Raw genomic sequence first — 18,023 nt, forward strand, 5'->3', positions numbered from 1 at the left:
ATGTGCATTAATGGTATGTAACATTACTATAGAAAAAAAAAAGAAACATCCAAGATTCAAGATTTTTTATTGTTGTGAGTGAAGTAAAACTGTACAAAGACATTAGACTTCAGTTCATAGCCATGGTATTTAGTTATTATACCACACCTATCAACCCATTTTATAAGTGATTTTTAGATTTACCTGAAGTCTTTGTCTTCACTTTTGGAGCCTTTGGGCCGGCCTGCCACCTTCTTCTTGGACTTGTTGTCACCCTTCACTCCCAGCAATGAAGGAACCTCTGTACAGAAAATGATACACAATCCAATGCAATTATCCAAATATGAACCTTTATCGTATGCTTCAATAGTGGTATATTTATGAATGATAACTATAAACATCATCAAAGAATTATCATCCATTAGTAATGGATAGTTTGATGCCAAAAAGCAATAATAGTAAAATGGCCAGAAACAAATAAATGCTTGACATCTAAACTCTTTAAAGTAAGGCCTGGTAATGGCTATTATTGTTCCACTCTTTAATAGAGCAGATATACTTCAAAAAAGAAAAATACATATTTTGTCCTCCATACTGTCACTGGGTGCCCCCTGCAGTTCAGAGGTGGTAGTTCGGCTTTTCTTTTTAACAGGGTCTCCATCAGAGGAGGACTGTCGCTGCTTCTTGTCATCTGCTGGAACACACACAAATGATCATTTTTGTATATAATGTTGTACTACAAAGAATGATAATATTGTTGCTGTGGGGAGGAAACCTTGTTTGTCATATGTTATTTAATTATGCTTTGTTTCCCTCTTAAATGAATGCCCTATTTTATACTTAATTGTATGACAGTGTTGCAGAAAAGTAGTTAAAAATGCAGATTTTCAAGCTCACAATGTTATACGTTGTGAACATGTACATGAGATCATTTCACTATTTAAATATATTTTTCTTTTGAGTTTTATAAATAGTAAACCAATGAAAAGTATTAAGAAGAACTTGTGACTAAATAATAACTACATTGGATCCGTTTGAACATAGTTTCTTTTTTCCATTTCCTGAAAATAACGGTTTTGAACATACAAGGTTTCTGCACGACAGCGGCAATAAGATGTTCAGTATTGATATATAATGTGTCAGCTCATACTCCTTATTTGATTCATGATTCAAGAGAGCAAACAGATTGCTCTCTTGTCTTTCTTAAGAGGTGCATTTTGACCAAGGCAATACCTTTGCTACAAACTACAAATGTTGTTGTTGTTTTACCTGTATGAGTCTTCATGTGTGTCTTCAGATTATCCATTCGAGCAAAGCCCCTGGCACAAACTATACAAGTAAAGGGCTTTTCCCCTGTATGAGTCTTCATGTGTGTCTTCAGAAGATCCTTTCGAGCAAAGCCCTTGGCACAAACTATACAAGTAAAGGGCTTTTCCCCTGTATGAGATCTCATGTGTTTCTTCAGAGTACCCATTTCAGCAAAGTCCCTGGCACAAACTATACAAGTAAAGGGCTTTTCCCCTGTATGAGATCTCATGTGTTTTTTCAGATCACCCATTTGAGCAAAGCCCTTGGCACAAACTGTACAAGTATAGGGCTTTTCCCCTGTATGGGTGCTCATGTGAATCTTCAACTCATCCTTTCGAGCAAAGCCCTTGGCACAAACTATACAAGTAAAGGGCTTTTCCCCTGTATGAGATCTCATGTGTTTCTTCAGAGTACCCATTTCAGCAAAGTCCCTGGCACAAACTATACAAGTAAAGGGCTTTTCCCCTGTATGAGATCTCATGTGTTTCTTCAGATCACCCATTTCAGCAAAGCCCCTGGCACAAACTGTACAAGTAAAGGGTTTTTCCCCCGTATGGCTCCTCATGTGTCGTTTCAGATTGCTCATATCACCGAAGCCTTTGGTGCAAACTGTACAAGTAGCGGGCTTTTCCCCTGTGTGGGTCCTCATGTGAATCTTCAACTCATCCTTTCGAGCAAAGCCTTTGGCACAAACTGTACAAGTAAATGGCTTTTCCCCAGTGTGTATCCTCATGTGTCGTTTTAGATATCGCATTTGACCAAAGCTTGTGCCACACTCTCTACAATTAAAGCTTTTCTTCCCTGTGTGACTCCTCATAGATGTAGTTTGTTTTGATGATTTCAGGTCCTGGGACAGCTGGTTGCTCAAAGATCTTTGTTCTTCCACATGTTGTGCCTCCTTGTGTGATTTCAGTGTGTTTAAACCCGACTGATCTTCCCTAGTCTCCCCCCTCGCATCACTGTCTTTAGGGTTAGATTCAGAAAAGTGTGAAGAGAGGAGCTGGCCATCACTGGTTGGTTGTGTTGTTCCACAGTCCTCTACATCAGCTTGTGTTTTCATGTGTTCAGTTGAGGTGCTGGCTAGAGGCTCTGTGTCTCTGTTTTCATCATCATCTTCATGTTTCACTGCTAGTAATATCAGCGTTGACCCAGCAGCCGCCTCTGGTCTTTGAAATAGCTCCTGCTGTTCCTCTTTGATCTGTGGAGCTTCTGGTTCCTCCTGGATCAGACTAGGATTCCTCTCCTGCTGTTCAGTGGAAACCTCCTCTTTAAACACAGGGAGGTACAGGAAGTCTAGACAAAAGAGGAAATGAGAGTAAAGCACTGAATTTTTTAATTTGTTATCTAATATAGACTAGAAGACACGGTTGTCACGAAAGTTTTAGGACTTGGGTTTGACCGGACCAGTTGTGCATGCGTCAACGAATGCATGCTGTGAAAGCAGGTGTGCAAAATAGCACATGGGACACAAAGATATTGTATTTATGACAATTCTAGGACTGTATATTTCACTGCACATACTTGTATGATTGAGTGACAAATAAAACCTCTTTGAACATTAACTCCCTTAAACATCCGTTTGTATATCGATACTTGTGCTCACTCCACTACGCATTAAACCTGTCAATGAGGAGAATACAGTGCAATTTCAATAATGTTGTTGCATCAGCAGAGTTTTCAGACACACTGTTGATAATAGGCTATTTATAGGTCCTGTACCATTAATTAATCACACATCAAAGTAAATGCAGATTCTGAAACTCACGTTTAAGCAGTGATATTTTGTACATGTTTTAATTATTTCCATGAGTAAAACACACAGACTGCAAAGAGGGGAAGTGATCTGGGTTGCACCAGAAAACAGAAATAATTCAATTAGAATGGCACCAATGCTGTCGTAGTATTCTGTAACAACTCTACCGCTGGCTTCCCTTTCTCGCACATGAGCAGTCCAATTTCTGCGTATAATTGAAAAACAGATATTAATAAAATACAAATCTCTTCTCAACCAGTGGACTGCAGTGTGATAGAGTATGGTTAGTAAAATTAACCATTTTGATAGAGGCGGGAGAACAAATTGTTCGTCACTGTGTCTAATGATGTAATTGGACATTTATCTGTCATCTATTGTCTTCTAAATACACACAACAAGCTGCCAGTGAGGGGGAGAGATAGCGGCCAGAGAGCAGCATCAAGAGTGGTTGCTGTACACATACAGAGTAGATAATAAATTATCATGAATTATTTCCCCCCAAAACATCTTTGGTGGCTGTGCTGATTAACAATTCATGTTTTTTTTATTTTATTTTTATATACATATATCAACAAATCGACGCAAAAACATTCTTATTGATTTATTTTATAATTGACAAAATGAATTAATCTGATTAAGAACTAGAGCCCTACTTCATACTTTATCATAATGATGTCATGCAAAACTAGCAGATCTACAAGCTCACAACATGATACCATGTTTTAGGTATTTTTGAAAGTAAAAAAATTGAGATAACAGGTTGAAAGTTGTTAACTGTTGCAGCCCTATTGGGCTTAGTGATCCAATAAGGAAAAATAAAGTAAATTTCAAAATGTCCTCCTAAAATCAATGATTCCTTAAAAAACATCTATTAAAGGGTTAGTTCAGATTTTTTGAGTATTCTCTGTAGGAAATACTTACCATTAATGTAGTGGTTGCAAAGGTATTAATTGATTGCCCGAGTCCCGTGGTCCAAGTTCTGGTCCGGTTCTGATGAATATGAAGTAGTTTTGCTACATTGCTCTCTCGTTGTTCACATATGGGAACAGCGCCCTCTGGCGATGATAACAGAAGCTTCACATCAACTCCCTCAGGGCCAAACCCTTTTTGGCCCGATGGGTCTTCCGTCGCTTTCCGGTAGTCCCTTCCCGAAGGCATTAAAGGAGACCGGAATGCGGAAGTCATTCTATTGGCTTCCCTCTGCCTACGGTGAAGGAGCTTCACGCAAATCAACAAACAAGAACGAGTTCTGCGGGTCATCAAAACTCTATAGCGACTGGTAGGATTCGCGGTCCACAGAGTTCCCCAGAACTCCTTCTCTCCCTCTTCCCCGCTATGTTTTTTTTCCGGACGAGGAAAAGCACAGCCCTTCGAAAGAAAGAAAAAGACGCTAAACCTATCCACTTGTTGGCTCCGCTAACAGCTAGCGGCCTAGTTTAGCCTTCTACCTTAGTGGCTAGTAGCTTAGCTCGCCACCTCCTCTACATGGCTCGACGCCGTACTGCCGTATCTGACCGGCAGGATTACCCCCTGCGTCGCTGCGGCTCCCGTTCCTGTCCTCAGCTCCTGGACGAGTGGGACACACACAGCCACTGCGTCTCCTGCCTGGGCCTCGCCCACGGTGAGGACGCCGCTTACGAGCTACACCCGAGATGCCTCGAATGTGCATCTTTCAACTCGTCCGAGCGCAGGAACCGGTTCCACGAGGCCAGAGGCCTTTTCCAGCCTCCTTCACAGCCCCTGTTCGAGGACTACGAGGAGCAGCGCGGCGGCGACCGCCACTACTTCTCTTCCCGGCGATCTGCGGACCGCATACCTGCTACCCAAGCTGCTCGTCGGCCTCATGCTTCAGCAGCAGCTAGCTGCGCAAGGGCTCTGGAGCCACCGAAGCCTACCCAGGCCCCCCGCTCTCGCTCTCCTCCGAGGAGCGAATATGCTACTGAGCCCTGCGTGGACCCCCCCCCACCCCACCCGGGGGCCACACCGAACACCGTGTGGCCTCCCACTACTCTTCCACCCCGGGGAGCGTCGTTTCGGTCGGCGATTATGGTGTTGATGACGACGTCCTCACTCCCTACCAAGCCGAGCAGCAGGACGTAGGAGACTACCTGGTCGTCAACGAGGTCGAGGAGGACGGGGTGGTCGTCAGGGATGACGCTCTCACCGCGGACCGCGGCCCCCCCAGCCCCAGCTGGGACCCTCCACACTGTCCTTGTTCACGCTGAGGCGCTCACAGCCCCCCCACCGGCCGAAAAAGGTGAGATTTCCCTTCTGGAGCTCTATAAAAAAGCCACCATCAGATGTGGCCTCAAGTGGCCAGGCGACGAGATCAACGAGACCCCTGCTAACACCTCGGAGTTTCAGGGACTCGACTCAGTGGAGGAAAAAGTCGCCAAGAAAAGCAAACTTCCACTGGCGAAGGGTTTCGTTGCGGCTCTCTCCTCGTCTTGGGGCGCTCCTGCGTTCCCCGACGCTGATCCCAGAAGGCTACGGTTCGACATCGACTGTGCGGGTGCGGGCGAACTGGGCCTCGGCCCCCCCCCCACCCATGGATCGCACCTTAGCCATCTCCCTCTGCCACAGCCAGCCTCGCGGCCAGAAGACACCTTTCTCCACGGTGAAAGACATCCCTATCTTCACCAACGAAAAGGACATCGCTGGCTCCGCGGCTACTAAAGCCGTCTACAAGGCGTCAACATCGGGCGGCAGGGCTCTCAATGCCGCCGCTCTTCTGCAGGGCTCCCTGAAGGTGCTTCTGAGCGAGGCGGGAGACGCCGCCACACCCGAGCAGCTGGCCGAGATGCGGCGCCTCACTCAGGAGATGATCAGCTTAAACAAACACTCCACAGAGTGGACGGGCAGAGTGCTGGGGCTCTGCGTCACCCACGAAAGAGCACGATGGCTCGACCATGTTACTTTTCGCGGCCCTGATGACAAGAAAAACTTGCTGCACCTCAAAGTCACCCCAGGAAATCTTTTCCAAGGCGCCATGGGTTACCTGCAGGATGAGGCTGCATTGTCCTGCATCCAAGCCCCATCCAGAGCACCTCCCCCCAGACCCCAGTCCCGTCCTGCACGACAGCCAGACTGAGGTAGGCCGTTGAACCGGCAGGAGGGCCCAGTTCGCCAGGCCCAGTCTTCCTCCGCTCCACCTGCTGCCAGAGAACAGCGGGACCGAAGGGAGGACGACCGCCCTTGCCCCCCACAGAACAGACCCAGCCAGAGAGGCTCCAACAAGGGTCGCGGTGCCAGGACACGTAGGTGACACTGTCACTCCCTGCGTGGAAAGCAGGGAAGTTTTCTCCCCCGGTTCCCTCTCCCCTCAGACGGGGGATTCGCACCTGAATCTAGTGGCCTCGGGCCTCATTTACGGGTCACCGAGGAAGAGGAGGAGATCTTCAACGGAGCTAGCAGACGCGACGGAGGATCGCTCGCCGAGCACCGAAAGAAAGAAAAGATTGCAAAACACACACACACACACACACACACTGCCGGAGCAGATTGTCTGAGTGTGCATGCGTTAAAGAGAAAAAAATTGTAAAATACACATACACATGCCACAGCAGATCGTCTGAGTGTGTCTGCTATTGTTTCTCCTGTGATTGTTGCCAATGTTGTGCTTTTACTGAATGCTCCTGTATTAAAAAAGAACAACAAAAAATTGCAACTAAAAACAGTCGAAATGAAAATGAGCCGGAGACCGTGACGGACCCCCCTTGGGGGGTCCATGGTGATCTCCGGACAGAACAAAGGCTTTGTGGCGGGCCAAAACCGCCACATGCTACATGGGTCACGCCAAAATGTTCCTCGGCGCCACAAGGTAAGACAAAGTCAAACTATTGTCGCAATGACAGTGGGGGGGGCCAAAATGGCCGCCTCAGCTGTTCAACACGTGTCGCTAAACAAGATGGCGGCCCCCACTTACAGACACGTGTCGACAATAGCAATGGCCGGTCCCACGTGTGCAGCCAGGACAATAAAAATGGCCGCGCCCATGAGCACGAATGTAACAACAAGCACGGTAGCCATGCCAACGAGTGCAGCCAAGATGGCGGATCATGTGAGTACGACTACAATAACAATCCCCCCCAATCCTTTGACACTACACATCGAGCGTTTGAAAGAATGCAACGTCAACCCCTGGGTGCTTCGTACAATAGCAAAGGGGTACAGGCTGCAGCTTTCCACAAAACCACCCATGTCCGACAAAGTACTTTTGTCACGAGCGAGTGGTCAAGCGGCGCTGACGTTACGAGAGGAGATAGCCTCCCTATTACGCAAGAACGCCGTACGGGAAGTGTTACCAGGAGAAAGCCGGCTCGGTTTCTACTCGAGATACTTCCTGGTCAAGAAGAAAGGGGGGGGATTACGTCCCATCATGGATCTACGAGCTCTCAACAGGTATTTGAAAACTTTTCAGTTCAAAATGTTGACGGCGGCGGCGTTACTACGCTCGGTCCGTCAGGGCGACTGGTGGAGCTTAATAGATCTCAAGGACGCTTACTTTCACATCCCTATTTACCCACCGCACAGGAAATTCCTGCGGTTCGAGGGTCATGTGTACGAATACCTGGTCCTCCCGTTTGGAATGTCCTTAAGTCCCAGGGTGTTCGTGAAATGTACTCAGGCAGCGATAGCTCCCCTGAGGCAGAGGGGTATTCGCATCGCGAGTTACATCGACGACTGGCTACTGAGTGGGGACTCGTATCAGGAGGCATGTCATCACACCAGTACAGTGGTGTCGCACCTGACCTTCCTAGGTTTCACACTGAACTTCGAGAAGTGCGTGCTCACGCCGTCCCGTCGCGCTACTTTCATAGGTATCGAGCTGGACGCGGTCTCTCTCTGGGCTCGTTTGTCTCAGGAGAGGATAGGTTCCTTTCTGAGATGTCTAGCCATGTTTCAACTGGGACGCAAGGTCCAGTACAAAATCTGCATGAGGGCGGCGGGGCTCATGGCCTCGGCCATTTCCTTGATACGCCTGGGCAGATTGCACATGCGACCTTTTCAGAGATGGGTGGGCTCCCTCGGGGTCCCGGTAACTCAGGGTTTTCGCCGGGTAACGGTGTCCGCAGCGTGCATACAGTCCCTTCAACAATGGAAAGTAGTCTCCTTCCTGTCAGAGGGCGTTCCAATGGGGAGGATCATCTCCAGGAAGATGATAACCACCGACGCCAGTCTGACAGGTTGGGGCGCCACCTTCGAGGGCAGAATGGCCAGGGGTGTGTGGGACCGCAGTATGAGGGCGGCCCACATCAACTACCTGGAGTTGATGGCGGTCTTTTTGGCGCTAAAGCACTTCAGACCCCGCATCAGTGGTTGTCACGTTTTGGTCAAGACGGACAATACTACGACCATGGCCTACATAAACAAGCAAGGAGGCCTGCGGTCTCCTACCTTGGACGGTTTGGCACGGAGGTTGATACTATGGTGCAGCACGCACCTGGAGTCAATCAACGCCTCTCATGTCCCTGGACTTCTGAACAGGGGAGCCGATCTTCTGTCCAGAAGCAAGACTCAGTTTTCAGAATGGTCTCTGCACCCCGCAGTCGCGAACCAGATCTGGGTCAGGTTCGGGCGGCCCCGGGTGGACCTTTTTAATGAGCGGCCACCACTAGATCGACGAGGTAGAACTACTTCATATTAATCAGAACCGGACCAGAACCGGCCCAGAACTCAGACCACGGGACTCGGGCAATCAATTAATACCTTTGCAACCACTACATTAATGGTAAGTATTTCCTACAGAAAATACTCAAAAAATCTGAAGTAACCCTTTAAATTGATTAGTTTGATTAACTGTTGCACCCCTACAGTGATGTTAATTGTATTGGGAGCACATCTGATTGGTTTAGAAGATTGACACACAGCAGTAGCACTGGTACAGCTGGCACAAAACAGCAGGTCTTTGCCCTGGTATTTGTACAGCCTGCTGTGGTAAAATCCTCACCTGTCCAATTAAAATGTTTCTCAAGTAGGATAAAAGTGTTGTAAAATGCATGATGAAAACATTTGGTCAGTTTCTGATTTAATGTGGAGGTGGAAAGCTCTGTCAAAGAAACAGGTTGTTGGGAAGTTTGATTTTTGCAGTGGATATTAGTGATGCAACTAAAATACCAATTTTATTTTCACAATAAAGAGAGAAATGCCCTTCACCTCCTCTACAAGTATCCAAACCCATTTCCTGCTAACTAGAATGGCTTCCCTATTTAAAGTAAACCAACCCTGTATAATAAACACCTTTAAACTTAACCAAATTAACCTTAGCGTCCCTATTCTGGACATCTCATAATAGGCAAACATTCGGTGGAAATACATAGCTACAAGCCCGGGATCACTGTATTGAGTATGTGAAAAACACCTAGAAACTCTAACTTGACCTTGTTTCTGAACACACACCCATCTGACCTAACATAATCTAGGGGCTTTTAGACTTAGTCTTGCTAGAGTAGAATTGATAAAGTGATATTTAATTTTTTACCTGAGAGAGTGTCACAGCCCGTACTGTGTAGTAATGTCAATGTTGTCACATCAGCCTCCTTTTCCTGTTCCTCTTTAATCTGTGGAGGTTGTGGTTCCTCCTGGACCAGACTGGAGCTCCTCTCCTCATGTTGTGGAGGTTGTGGTTCCTCCTGGACCAGACTGGGGAAGCTCTCAGGGGAAACCTCTTTACAAACATACAGAAAGAGGAGAAAAGATGTAGCATTAGATTCAGCAGAACAACTCAAACAGTTTTTCTCATTGGATGACATTCATTCGACATATATTTATTAATTTGATTGGTCAAAATCTTCAGTATTGAAAATACTAAAATTACCTACAGATTCAAACAGTGGTAACCAGGATTTCTCATACTAGTCTAGGACCTGGCTAAGATATGTATGCACTTAATTTAGGAGAGAACATCTCAACTGTTCTTGGCTAATATGACCCCAGGGAACAACTTAGGAACTTTGACTAATTCTCTATCCGGGACGAAATACCCGAAAATGACTACGCCCTTTTTAAAAAGACCGTAACTAGTGTCCAACATGGTAAACCGTTGGAGCTACAGATTTACTGAGGTGCTCAAAATGTTCAGAATACTTATGTTTAGGGAAACAGTAAAGTGTAACATTTCTAATTTTCTATTTTATGACAGAACAGCTAAAAGAAACCGCTAAAAACGTAATAAAGTCCAGGGCCATAGGGCTATTTTTGTGCGAATCAATCTAAAAGCACTACATTTGTCCCTAATGTAACCCAGGGCATGCTCTAATGATTTAGCAAGGGTGCCCGAGCCAGCGACCTTCAGGGTCATCATAGTGGCCAAATCCAATATCGCCACCTGCCAAAGTCTTTGGCTATAACGTTTGAACCACATGAGCTATGAATGCAAACTTGGTGTCTAAATCATGTTTTTTTGACAATTAGAAACATGTTTGAATGCTTATCTTTATGATTTAATCCATCTAGGACACTAATTTGATTATCACAAATATGGCCACAATGTTATGAAACAACCAATGTATCTTACAATGTAATTTTATTGAAACAATAAAATGATTTAAGAGTAGAACTCATTCCTAATGATATAGCTACAGCTAGTACAGTATGTGCAACAATGCTCATCATAAAATGTAATACTATATACTATTACTATTCTATACACCATTGACTAGCACTACTAGTATGATATCATACTAGTCAAAGGTGTATAGAATTGTTTACAATATGGTCTTGGTGTTACAACAGCAACAGCTTTACTGGCACCTGCTAGATCCAGTAAGGTTCACAAGTCTTAGTAATGGAGTCCCCGTACCAGCCCAACCTATTGAAATCTGGGATATTTTGTTGGACGAAGGTCTGATCCAATAGAAGCTGGTCTGAAGCAGTTTTTACATGCTGAATCAGTGCAGCTTGGGTGAGAGGAATGCTCTTGAGGGACTGAAAAAAGCCACTGTCAGGATTCATCTACTCTGCTGTGGCCACAGCTCTTGCTGTATATGATGACCATACACTCCAATCTTTGGACATGGAAATTGGAGTTGATCTTTTCAGGCTCCAAGGTGAGGGTGACCAGGGTTTCTGTGAGATACCTGCACTCCTTTTCCCATAGTCAGGGAAGGCTGATGTTGGTCAAATGGTCCCAGGTCCCTTGAGAACCTTCCTCAAACCCAAGTGTCAGAACCTGGGAACCTTACTGGACCCATCTTGTAGATGCCAGTAAAGCGTGCGTTATCCTCCTCCACTGTGTCTGCAAAAGTCATTTGGTGGACACAGCAAATGCTGCAAAGCTGGAGTCTGTTGCATTTCGATATATAGATGTATGATGTGTGTGTGTGTGTGTGTGTGTGTGCGCGTGCGTGCGTGCGGAGCAGTACTGTATGTATCAGTTATTGCAGAGCTGTTCTGTTGTTGTAGTAACACCAAGACAAATTCCTAGCAACCATTTGTTGTTTAGCAATTCACTTTTCTGATTCTAATAAACACATTGTTCAAATTCCATACACCTTTGACTATTATGATAGTGTTCAATGTATGCTGAGCATTGATGTGCATACTGTACTGGCTGTTGCTGTATACTTTGGGTTCTATAGTCATATTATATTGTTTCAATACAATTAAATTGTTTTCTCCAGTTTGATCTGAATTTGATCTCATTCCTACAACTACTGTATACACTCAATCTGGATGAAACTTTATGTTACATAACATGTCTGGTATAGTGGCCATATTTGTAATAAGCAAGTCAGAGTGATCTAGATGGATGCAATCATATATATGAGCATTCCAATGTGTTTCAAATGCTCAAAAAGCATAAAGTAGACACCACGTTTGCCAAAAATGACAAAGATTAAGGTAAGTAAAACAAATGTTCAAAACTAATATTTCTTTGAAATATGTAAAATAGAGGTCCAGCCACACCCAGTCAGAGGGGCTGGACTTCGCATGACGTGTGTGCAGAGTGACTAGGCCAGTGTTGTCTGGACAGATCGGGCCTAGATGTGAGGGCCGCGAAGCGGCCCTGACATCTAGTGTTTCTAATTGTCAAAAAACATGATTTAGACACCAAGTTTGCATTTATAGCTCATGTGGTTCAAAAGTTATAGCCACATGTAAGACGCGCGAACGCGGGAAGTGAACGCAGCTCGAAAATAACAATAAGAAGAATAGAAAGGAATGAGCAATTGCAGAGAAGTGGGTGGTACAGTGAAATGTGTGAGAACAGGGCCGCCACAAGAAGGCTCCATACCGCTAGCCATCCGGCCTGAAATATGTGAGCGGGTACAGTGCTTTAGGCAGCAAGGGGGCATTTTTACAGATTGAAGTACAGAATATAAGCTTTCATATGATGTATCATTCATTGAAATTGGAACACATTTGAAGAAGATGTGATCATTTGAATCTTGTCATCTATAATAGTCCAAACTGAGATAATCCCTTCTAAAGAATTTCCACTTCTAAGCACCTCTCAACTCCAGGTAATGGGCGTGAACAATGGGTAATTTATTCAACCTAGCCACTCCTCTAATCACTCCCCCATTTTCGGATTTTTACTGTGGAAAGTAACTAAGTACATTTACTCAAGTACTGTACTTAAGTAATTTTTTTTAGGTATTTTATACATAGGCTATTTGAAAATAGCCGATCTACAAGCTCACAATGCGCATTGCAACATGTTGTGAGCTTGTTGATCAGCTATTTTCAAACATTTGAGTACTTTTACTTTAGGTACTAGTATATTTTGATGCCAATACTTTTGTACTTTTACTTTGCTTGAACGTAACATTTTGAGCACAGGCCTTTTACTTTTTATATTGTGGTATTGCCACCACCAAGTGCTTCTTCCACCACTAAATTTGACCCACTGGTAGTCGACTATAGTCGAGGTTTACCTACTAATGATAAAGACACGCACCAGCTAGGTCCTGGATTAACGCCAACCTGGTGTTTGCACTCTCCATTTACATTACATTACAGTCATTTAGCAGACGCTTTTATCCAAAGCGACTTACAATAAGTGCATTCAACATAGGTAGGGAACGAAACTACTAATCACCAGAAGTCTTAAGTGCATTTCCTGCAAAAACAAGCAACCAAGAGTATACCTAGCGCTAAGGTAAAAGTGCAATATATCAGCTACCTACTTTCTTAAACAGATGAGACAAAATAGCAAAATCAAATGAGCACGAGCGAAAACAAATAAGTGTATCGACTAAACAAGATCCAATAAAACAATACAAAAATAAAAAAAGAGTTCATACAACTAGTTAACAACAAGTAGGCCAGGCAAAGAGGAAGGGTAGTGTTTCCTGAAGAGGTGGGTTTTCAGCCTGCGGCGAAAGATGGGCAGTGACTCTGCTGTCCTGACATCAGTGGGAAGTTCATTCCACCACTGTGGGGCCAGAACAGAAAAAAGTCTTGACCGTGTCGATCGACCAGAAGGACTATTGAGTGACGAGGCAATCAGTCGCCCCGAGGTGGCAGACCGAAGTGGTCGGGCAGGGGTGTAGGCATAAAACCACCAGGGTTTTAAACTGAATGCGAGCCGCTACGGGGAGCCAGTGCAGAGAACGGAGAAGGATAGTTGTGTGGGAGAACTTGGGGCGGTTGAACACCAGACGAGCCGCAGCTTTCTGAACAAGCTCCAGAGGTCTGATGGCTGATGCCGGAGCACCAGCAAGGAGGGAGTTGCAGTAGTCCAGGCGGGAGATGACAAGAGCCTGGATGAGCACCTGGGCTGCCTTCTCCGTGAGGAAGAGGCGAATCCTCCTGATGTTGTAGACGAGGAATCTGCAGGACCGTGTCACTGATGCGATGTTAGCCGAGAACGACAGTTGATCGTCCAAGGTCACACCCAGATTCTTCGCAGTCCGAGTTGACGTCACCACAGCATTATCAATGGTGATGGCCATGTCTTGGTGCGGACAGCCCTTCCCCGGGAGGGGAAGGGTCGACGAACCACCAGGTTGAGCTTCAGGTGGTTCGTCGACATCCACTCCGAGATGTCAGCCAGACAAGCAGCAATGCGTGCCTCCACTTGTGTGTCAGAGGGGGGGAATGAGAGGATCAGCTGGGTGTCATCGGCATAGCAGTGGTAGGAAAAGCCATGGGAGTGGATGACAGCACCAAGAGATGTAGTGTAGAGAGAGAAAAGAAGAGGACCCAGAACCGAGCCTTGGGGAACCCCAGTAGTGAGCCTGTGTGGTTCTGACACAGACCCTCTCAGCATCACCTGGTAGGAGCGACCCGTCAGGTAGGATGCAAACAGGGAGAGTGCAGAGCCTGAGACACCCATCCCCTCGAGGGTGGAGAGGAGGATCTGATGGTTCACCGTGTCGAACGCTGCAGACAGGTCCAGGAGTATCAGGACGGAGGAGAGAGAGTTCGCTCTAGCGGCATGGAGCGACTCCGTCACTGCCAGGAGGGCAGTCTCTGTCGAGTGACCCACTTTGAACCCAGACTGGTTGGAGTCCAGGAGGTTGTTCTGGTGGAGGTAGGAGGACAGTTGTTTGAAAATAGCACGTTCGAGAGTTTTAGATAGGAAGGATAGAAGGGAAACCGGTCTGTAGTTCTTGATCTCAGAGGGGTTAAGTGTCGATTTATTCAGGAGGGGGGTGACTCTGGCAGTCTTGAAAGCAGAGGGAAAATAGCCAGACGTCAGAGAGGTGTTAATAAGGTGGGTTAAGAAGGGAAGAAGTTCAGGTGCAATAGACTGCAGCAGAGTGGATGGGACCGGGTCCAGAGAGCATGAGGTGGGGCGACTAGAGGTAACAAGGAGAAGGACCTCGTTAGGGGAGTGTGGGGAGAGGGGGGAGAGGGGGAGGGGGGGGGAAGAGGAGTAGATGAAGGTAGAGAGGGGGGGGTGGCAGGCAGACGGGTGTGGGTAGTGCGCAGGGCACCAGCCGGGGGAGGAGGGAAGGAGGATCGGATATCGTTCACCTTCTTGTCAAAGAAGTTGGCGAAATCGTCAGGGAGGAGGGACCAGGAGGGAGGAGGGGGTGGTGGTTGCAGGAGAGAGGAGAACATTTCAAAGAGTTTTTTAGCGCTGGAAGCAGAAGCCTGAATTTTAGTGCAGAAGAAAGCAGCTTTAGCAGCTGATAGAGAGGAGGAAAAAGTAGAAATGAGAGATTGGAAGGTGAGAAGGTCCTCCAGGAGGTTGCCATTTCTCCATTTGCGCTCAGCCGCTCTCAGGCTCCGTCTCTCAGTCCGCACTGAGTCCGACAACCAGGGGGCAGGTGGAGTTTGGCGTGCAGGCCTGGTGGTGAGGGGACAGAGATGGTCGAGAGAAGAGGATAGAGTAGAGAAAAGAAGATCTGTGGCGGTATCAGGGGATAACCCGTACAACCCGTACATCTACATAAACGTTCAGATTTCAAATATAAAGTGCTTACCTCATGACCACGGATGTTACCATTCACTTCGGGTGGGTACCCATATCTTCCATATTGTTCAATAAAAAGCATTTTAATCCGATCGGCGGCCATTTTCTCATAGTTATAACGTATCAGGAGTGCAATACACCCCCCAACCGATACGGCCGCGTAGTTGAAAAAAAAACGGAGATGGCCGTCAATCGGATCAAAATGCTTTTTATTGAACAATACGGAAGATACGGGTACTTATGAGGGCCCGTACATAATTATAACACCCGTGGCCATGAGATAAGCACTGAATATTTGAAATCTGAACGTTTATGTAGATGTACGAGTTGTAAATGGAGAAATGCAAACACCAGGTGTACGTTCTGCCATGACGCTTGGCGGCGAGCTAACAATGCTAAGCTCCTAGCCTCGTTACTCCACCGTTTTGTCCACATCTTCAGTGAAATACTTCCATACGAACATCGAGCGGCCTGCTGTTTAGCTGGGGCTGCCCTCACCTAGCTGCTGTGTTCGCTACAACGTTATATTGTTTATACAACTAGATTCTGTCCCGAAAAAGACTAACGCAATACTGGCCGCTTCCTAGCCCTAGTCCAGAGCGTTAGTGAGTTCCCTCTCACTAACGCTCTGGACCAGGGCTAGCCGCTTCCCACCGTTGTGAAGTTAGTTTCAGCCTCAGTTTGAATATTCACCCAGTGGATATTACTACAGTAAAGTAAAATACCTCAAAATTGTACTTAAGTACAGTACTTGAGTAAATGTACTTAGTAACTTTACACCACCACAGAGAGGAGCGAAACTGATGGGCGGGGATTAGGCTTGTAACCGGAGAACAATGGGCCAACGACCAACCAAAACCACTCATGCTAATGTTGTCCCTGCAAGTTAAAACCACTCTCCGCCCCCACAAGACCGACAGAAACACACAGAAACACTGCTGTGTTTGTAATGTAATTTAAACGAATTAATGATTATAAAACGGATATCTGTTGGGATTGAAAGCTTCCTCAACATTCGAACTGTGTTAATATGGAAAAAAACAAAAATCAGCCAAGTTATTTAGCTAGTTTTTACTGTTTTTCAACTCGCGAGTTGATGCCCGAAACACCAGGCCTTCTCATATATGCACGAATGACATGGAATTCTTAGATATCCCAATAGCTGAACTTGTCTAGATGATTTTAGATGTTGTTATTTTTGACTGTAGCTGCTATATTTCTCTCAGAGGAGTGTAATTAGTCACCCAGGGGAAGCGGACAGTCCAACAGTGGTAAACATGTTAACTTAGCTATAAGTATCTTAGCTATGAGTATGTACAGTCCAACAGTGGTAAACATGTTAACTTAGCTATAAGTATCTTAGCTCTGAGTATGTACAGTCCAACAGTGGTAAACATGTTAACTTAGCTTTAAGTATCTTAGCCCTGAGTATGTACAGTCCAACAGTGGTAAACATGTGGTATAAATGCAGCAAACCTGTTCTGTGTATTTTGATGTGTGGCTGTAGCATCACGTGCAGCAGTTTGTTTTGTCTCTCCAGCAGAGTTTCTAGTGTCTCTATCTCTCTCTGGAAGAGGTTGCACATGAACTCTGCAGCCGCACTCAGGCGCTCCAACACAACCACTCTGACAAGCTTCACACAAACATCACCACGCTGTTTTTCCAAAACACACAATATCTCCTCTCCCACCAACGTCAGCTGTTCATTTACCAACAGCCGTACAGACTCTATTTTACACATTCTACCTGATTTATCACACATTCTTCACCACGACGTTTCTTCAACGCCATGAAAAAAACAAAGCACTTACTTCCGGTCGTGTAAACGTGTTTCGCACGCGAACGGGCCTTTTGCGTGTTGTTGAAGGCAAGGGGCCGGGGGGGGCGGGGCTGGTGACGCCTCTAGTTACTGCGTCACATCCTGGACGGATAGCCCCGCCCACACCAAGCGAGGGGCAGACAGGCACAGACGCATCGCGGCACAGATGGCTGTGTGGTTGACGGTAGTGATGGGAAAAACAGTTCATTTCGGTGAACGAATGATTCTCGTTCAGTTCACGGCAAAGACTCGTTCAAATGATTCGTTCACGTTCTCGTTCAGTTCCGCTTCAGGTCCCGGCGGAGCGTATGCGATGCGCTACGCTAACTGCATGAAACTGTGTGCATCTGATCCCACTGACTACACTGACATGACTGCACAGTCTACTCTGTACAGAAACACAGCACTGTCATTCACGATCTAATTGCACCATCTTCTTTGTAATATAATGTGTAGAAGTAATATATTTAAATTAATAATAAATATAAATAAATAATAAATAAATAAAGTGTTTTTACTTTACTTGAGTATTTTCAATTATCAGTATTTTTACTTCTACTCAACTACATCTCAGAGGCAAATATTGTACTTTTACTCCACTACAATTATTTGAAAACTTTAGTTACTTGTTACATTACATTACATTATAAAACATACATTTACCACTTTAGCCCTATTTTATATCTACAAGCTCACAACGCATTGTGAGCTTGTAGATCTGCTATTTTCAAACATTTTATTCATTCTGGTTACTATTATTATTTTGGCTATACTATGTGGTTGGCTGTACAGATTGC

At 45.7% G+C, this 18,023-nt stretch overlaps 1 protein-coding gene across 1 annotated transcript; it reads right to left on the bottom strand.

The window, feature by feature from the left end:
• Positions 1 to 179: 179 nt before the first annotated feature.
• Positions 180 to 17,382, bottom strand: LOC308088977 (uncharacterized protein; the record flags this gene model as incomplete). Its single annotated transcript, XM_080433558.1, has 6 exons — positions 180 to 280; positions 575 to 670; positions 2,071 to 2,580; positions 9,522 to 9,707; positions 16,884 to 17,032; positions 17,318 to 17,382. The coding sequence occupies 6 exons, from the start codon at positions 17,380 to 17,382 to the stop codon at positions 180 to 182; spliced, it is 1,107 nt and encodes a 368-aa protein (XP_080289684.1).
• Between the last annotated feature and the right edge of the window lie 641 nt (positions 17,383 to 18,023).

This window comes from Gymnoscopelus braueri (assembly GCF_963280865.1).
Source record: "Gymnoscopelus braueri genome assembly, chromosome: 7".
Classification (NCBI taxonomy): domain Eukaryota; kingdom Metazoa; phylum Chordata; class Actinopteri; order Myctophiformes; family Myctophidae; genus Gymnoscopelus; species Gymnoscopelus braueri.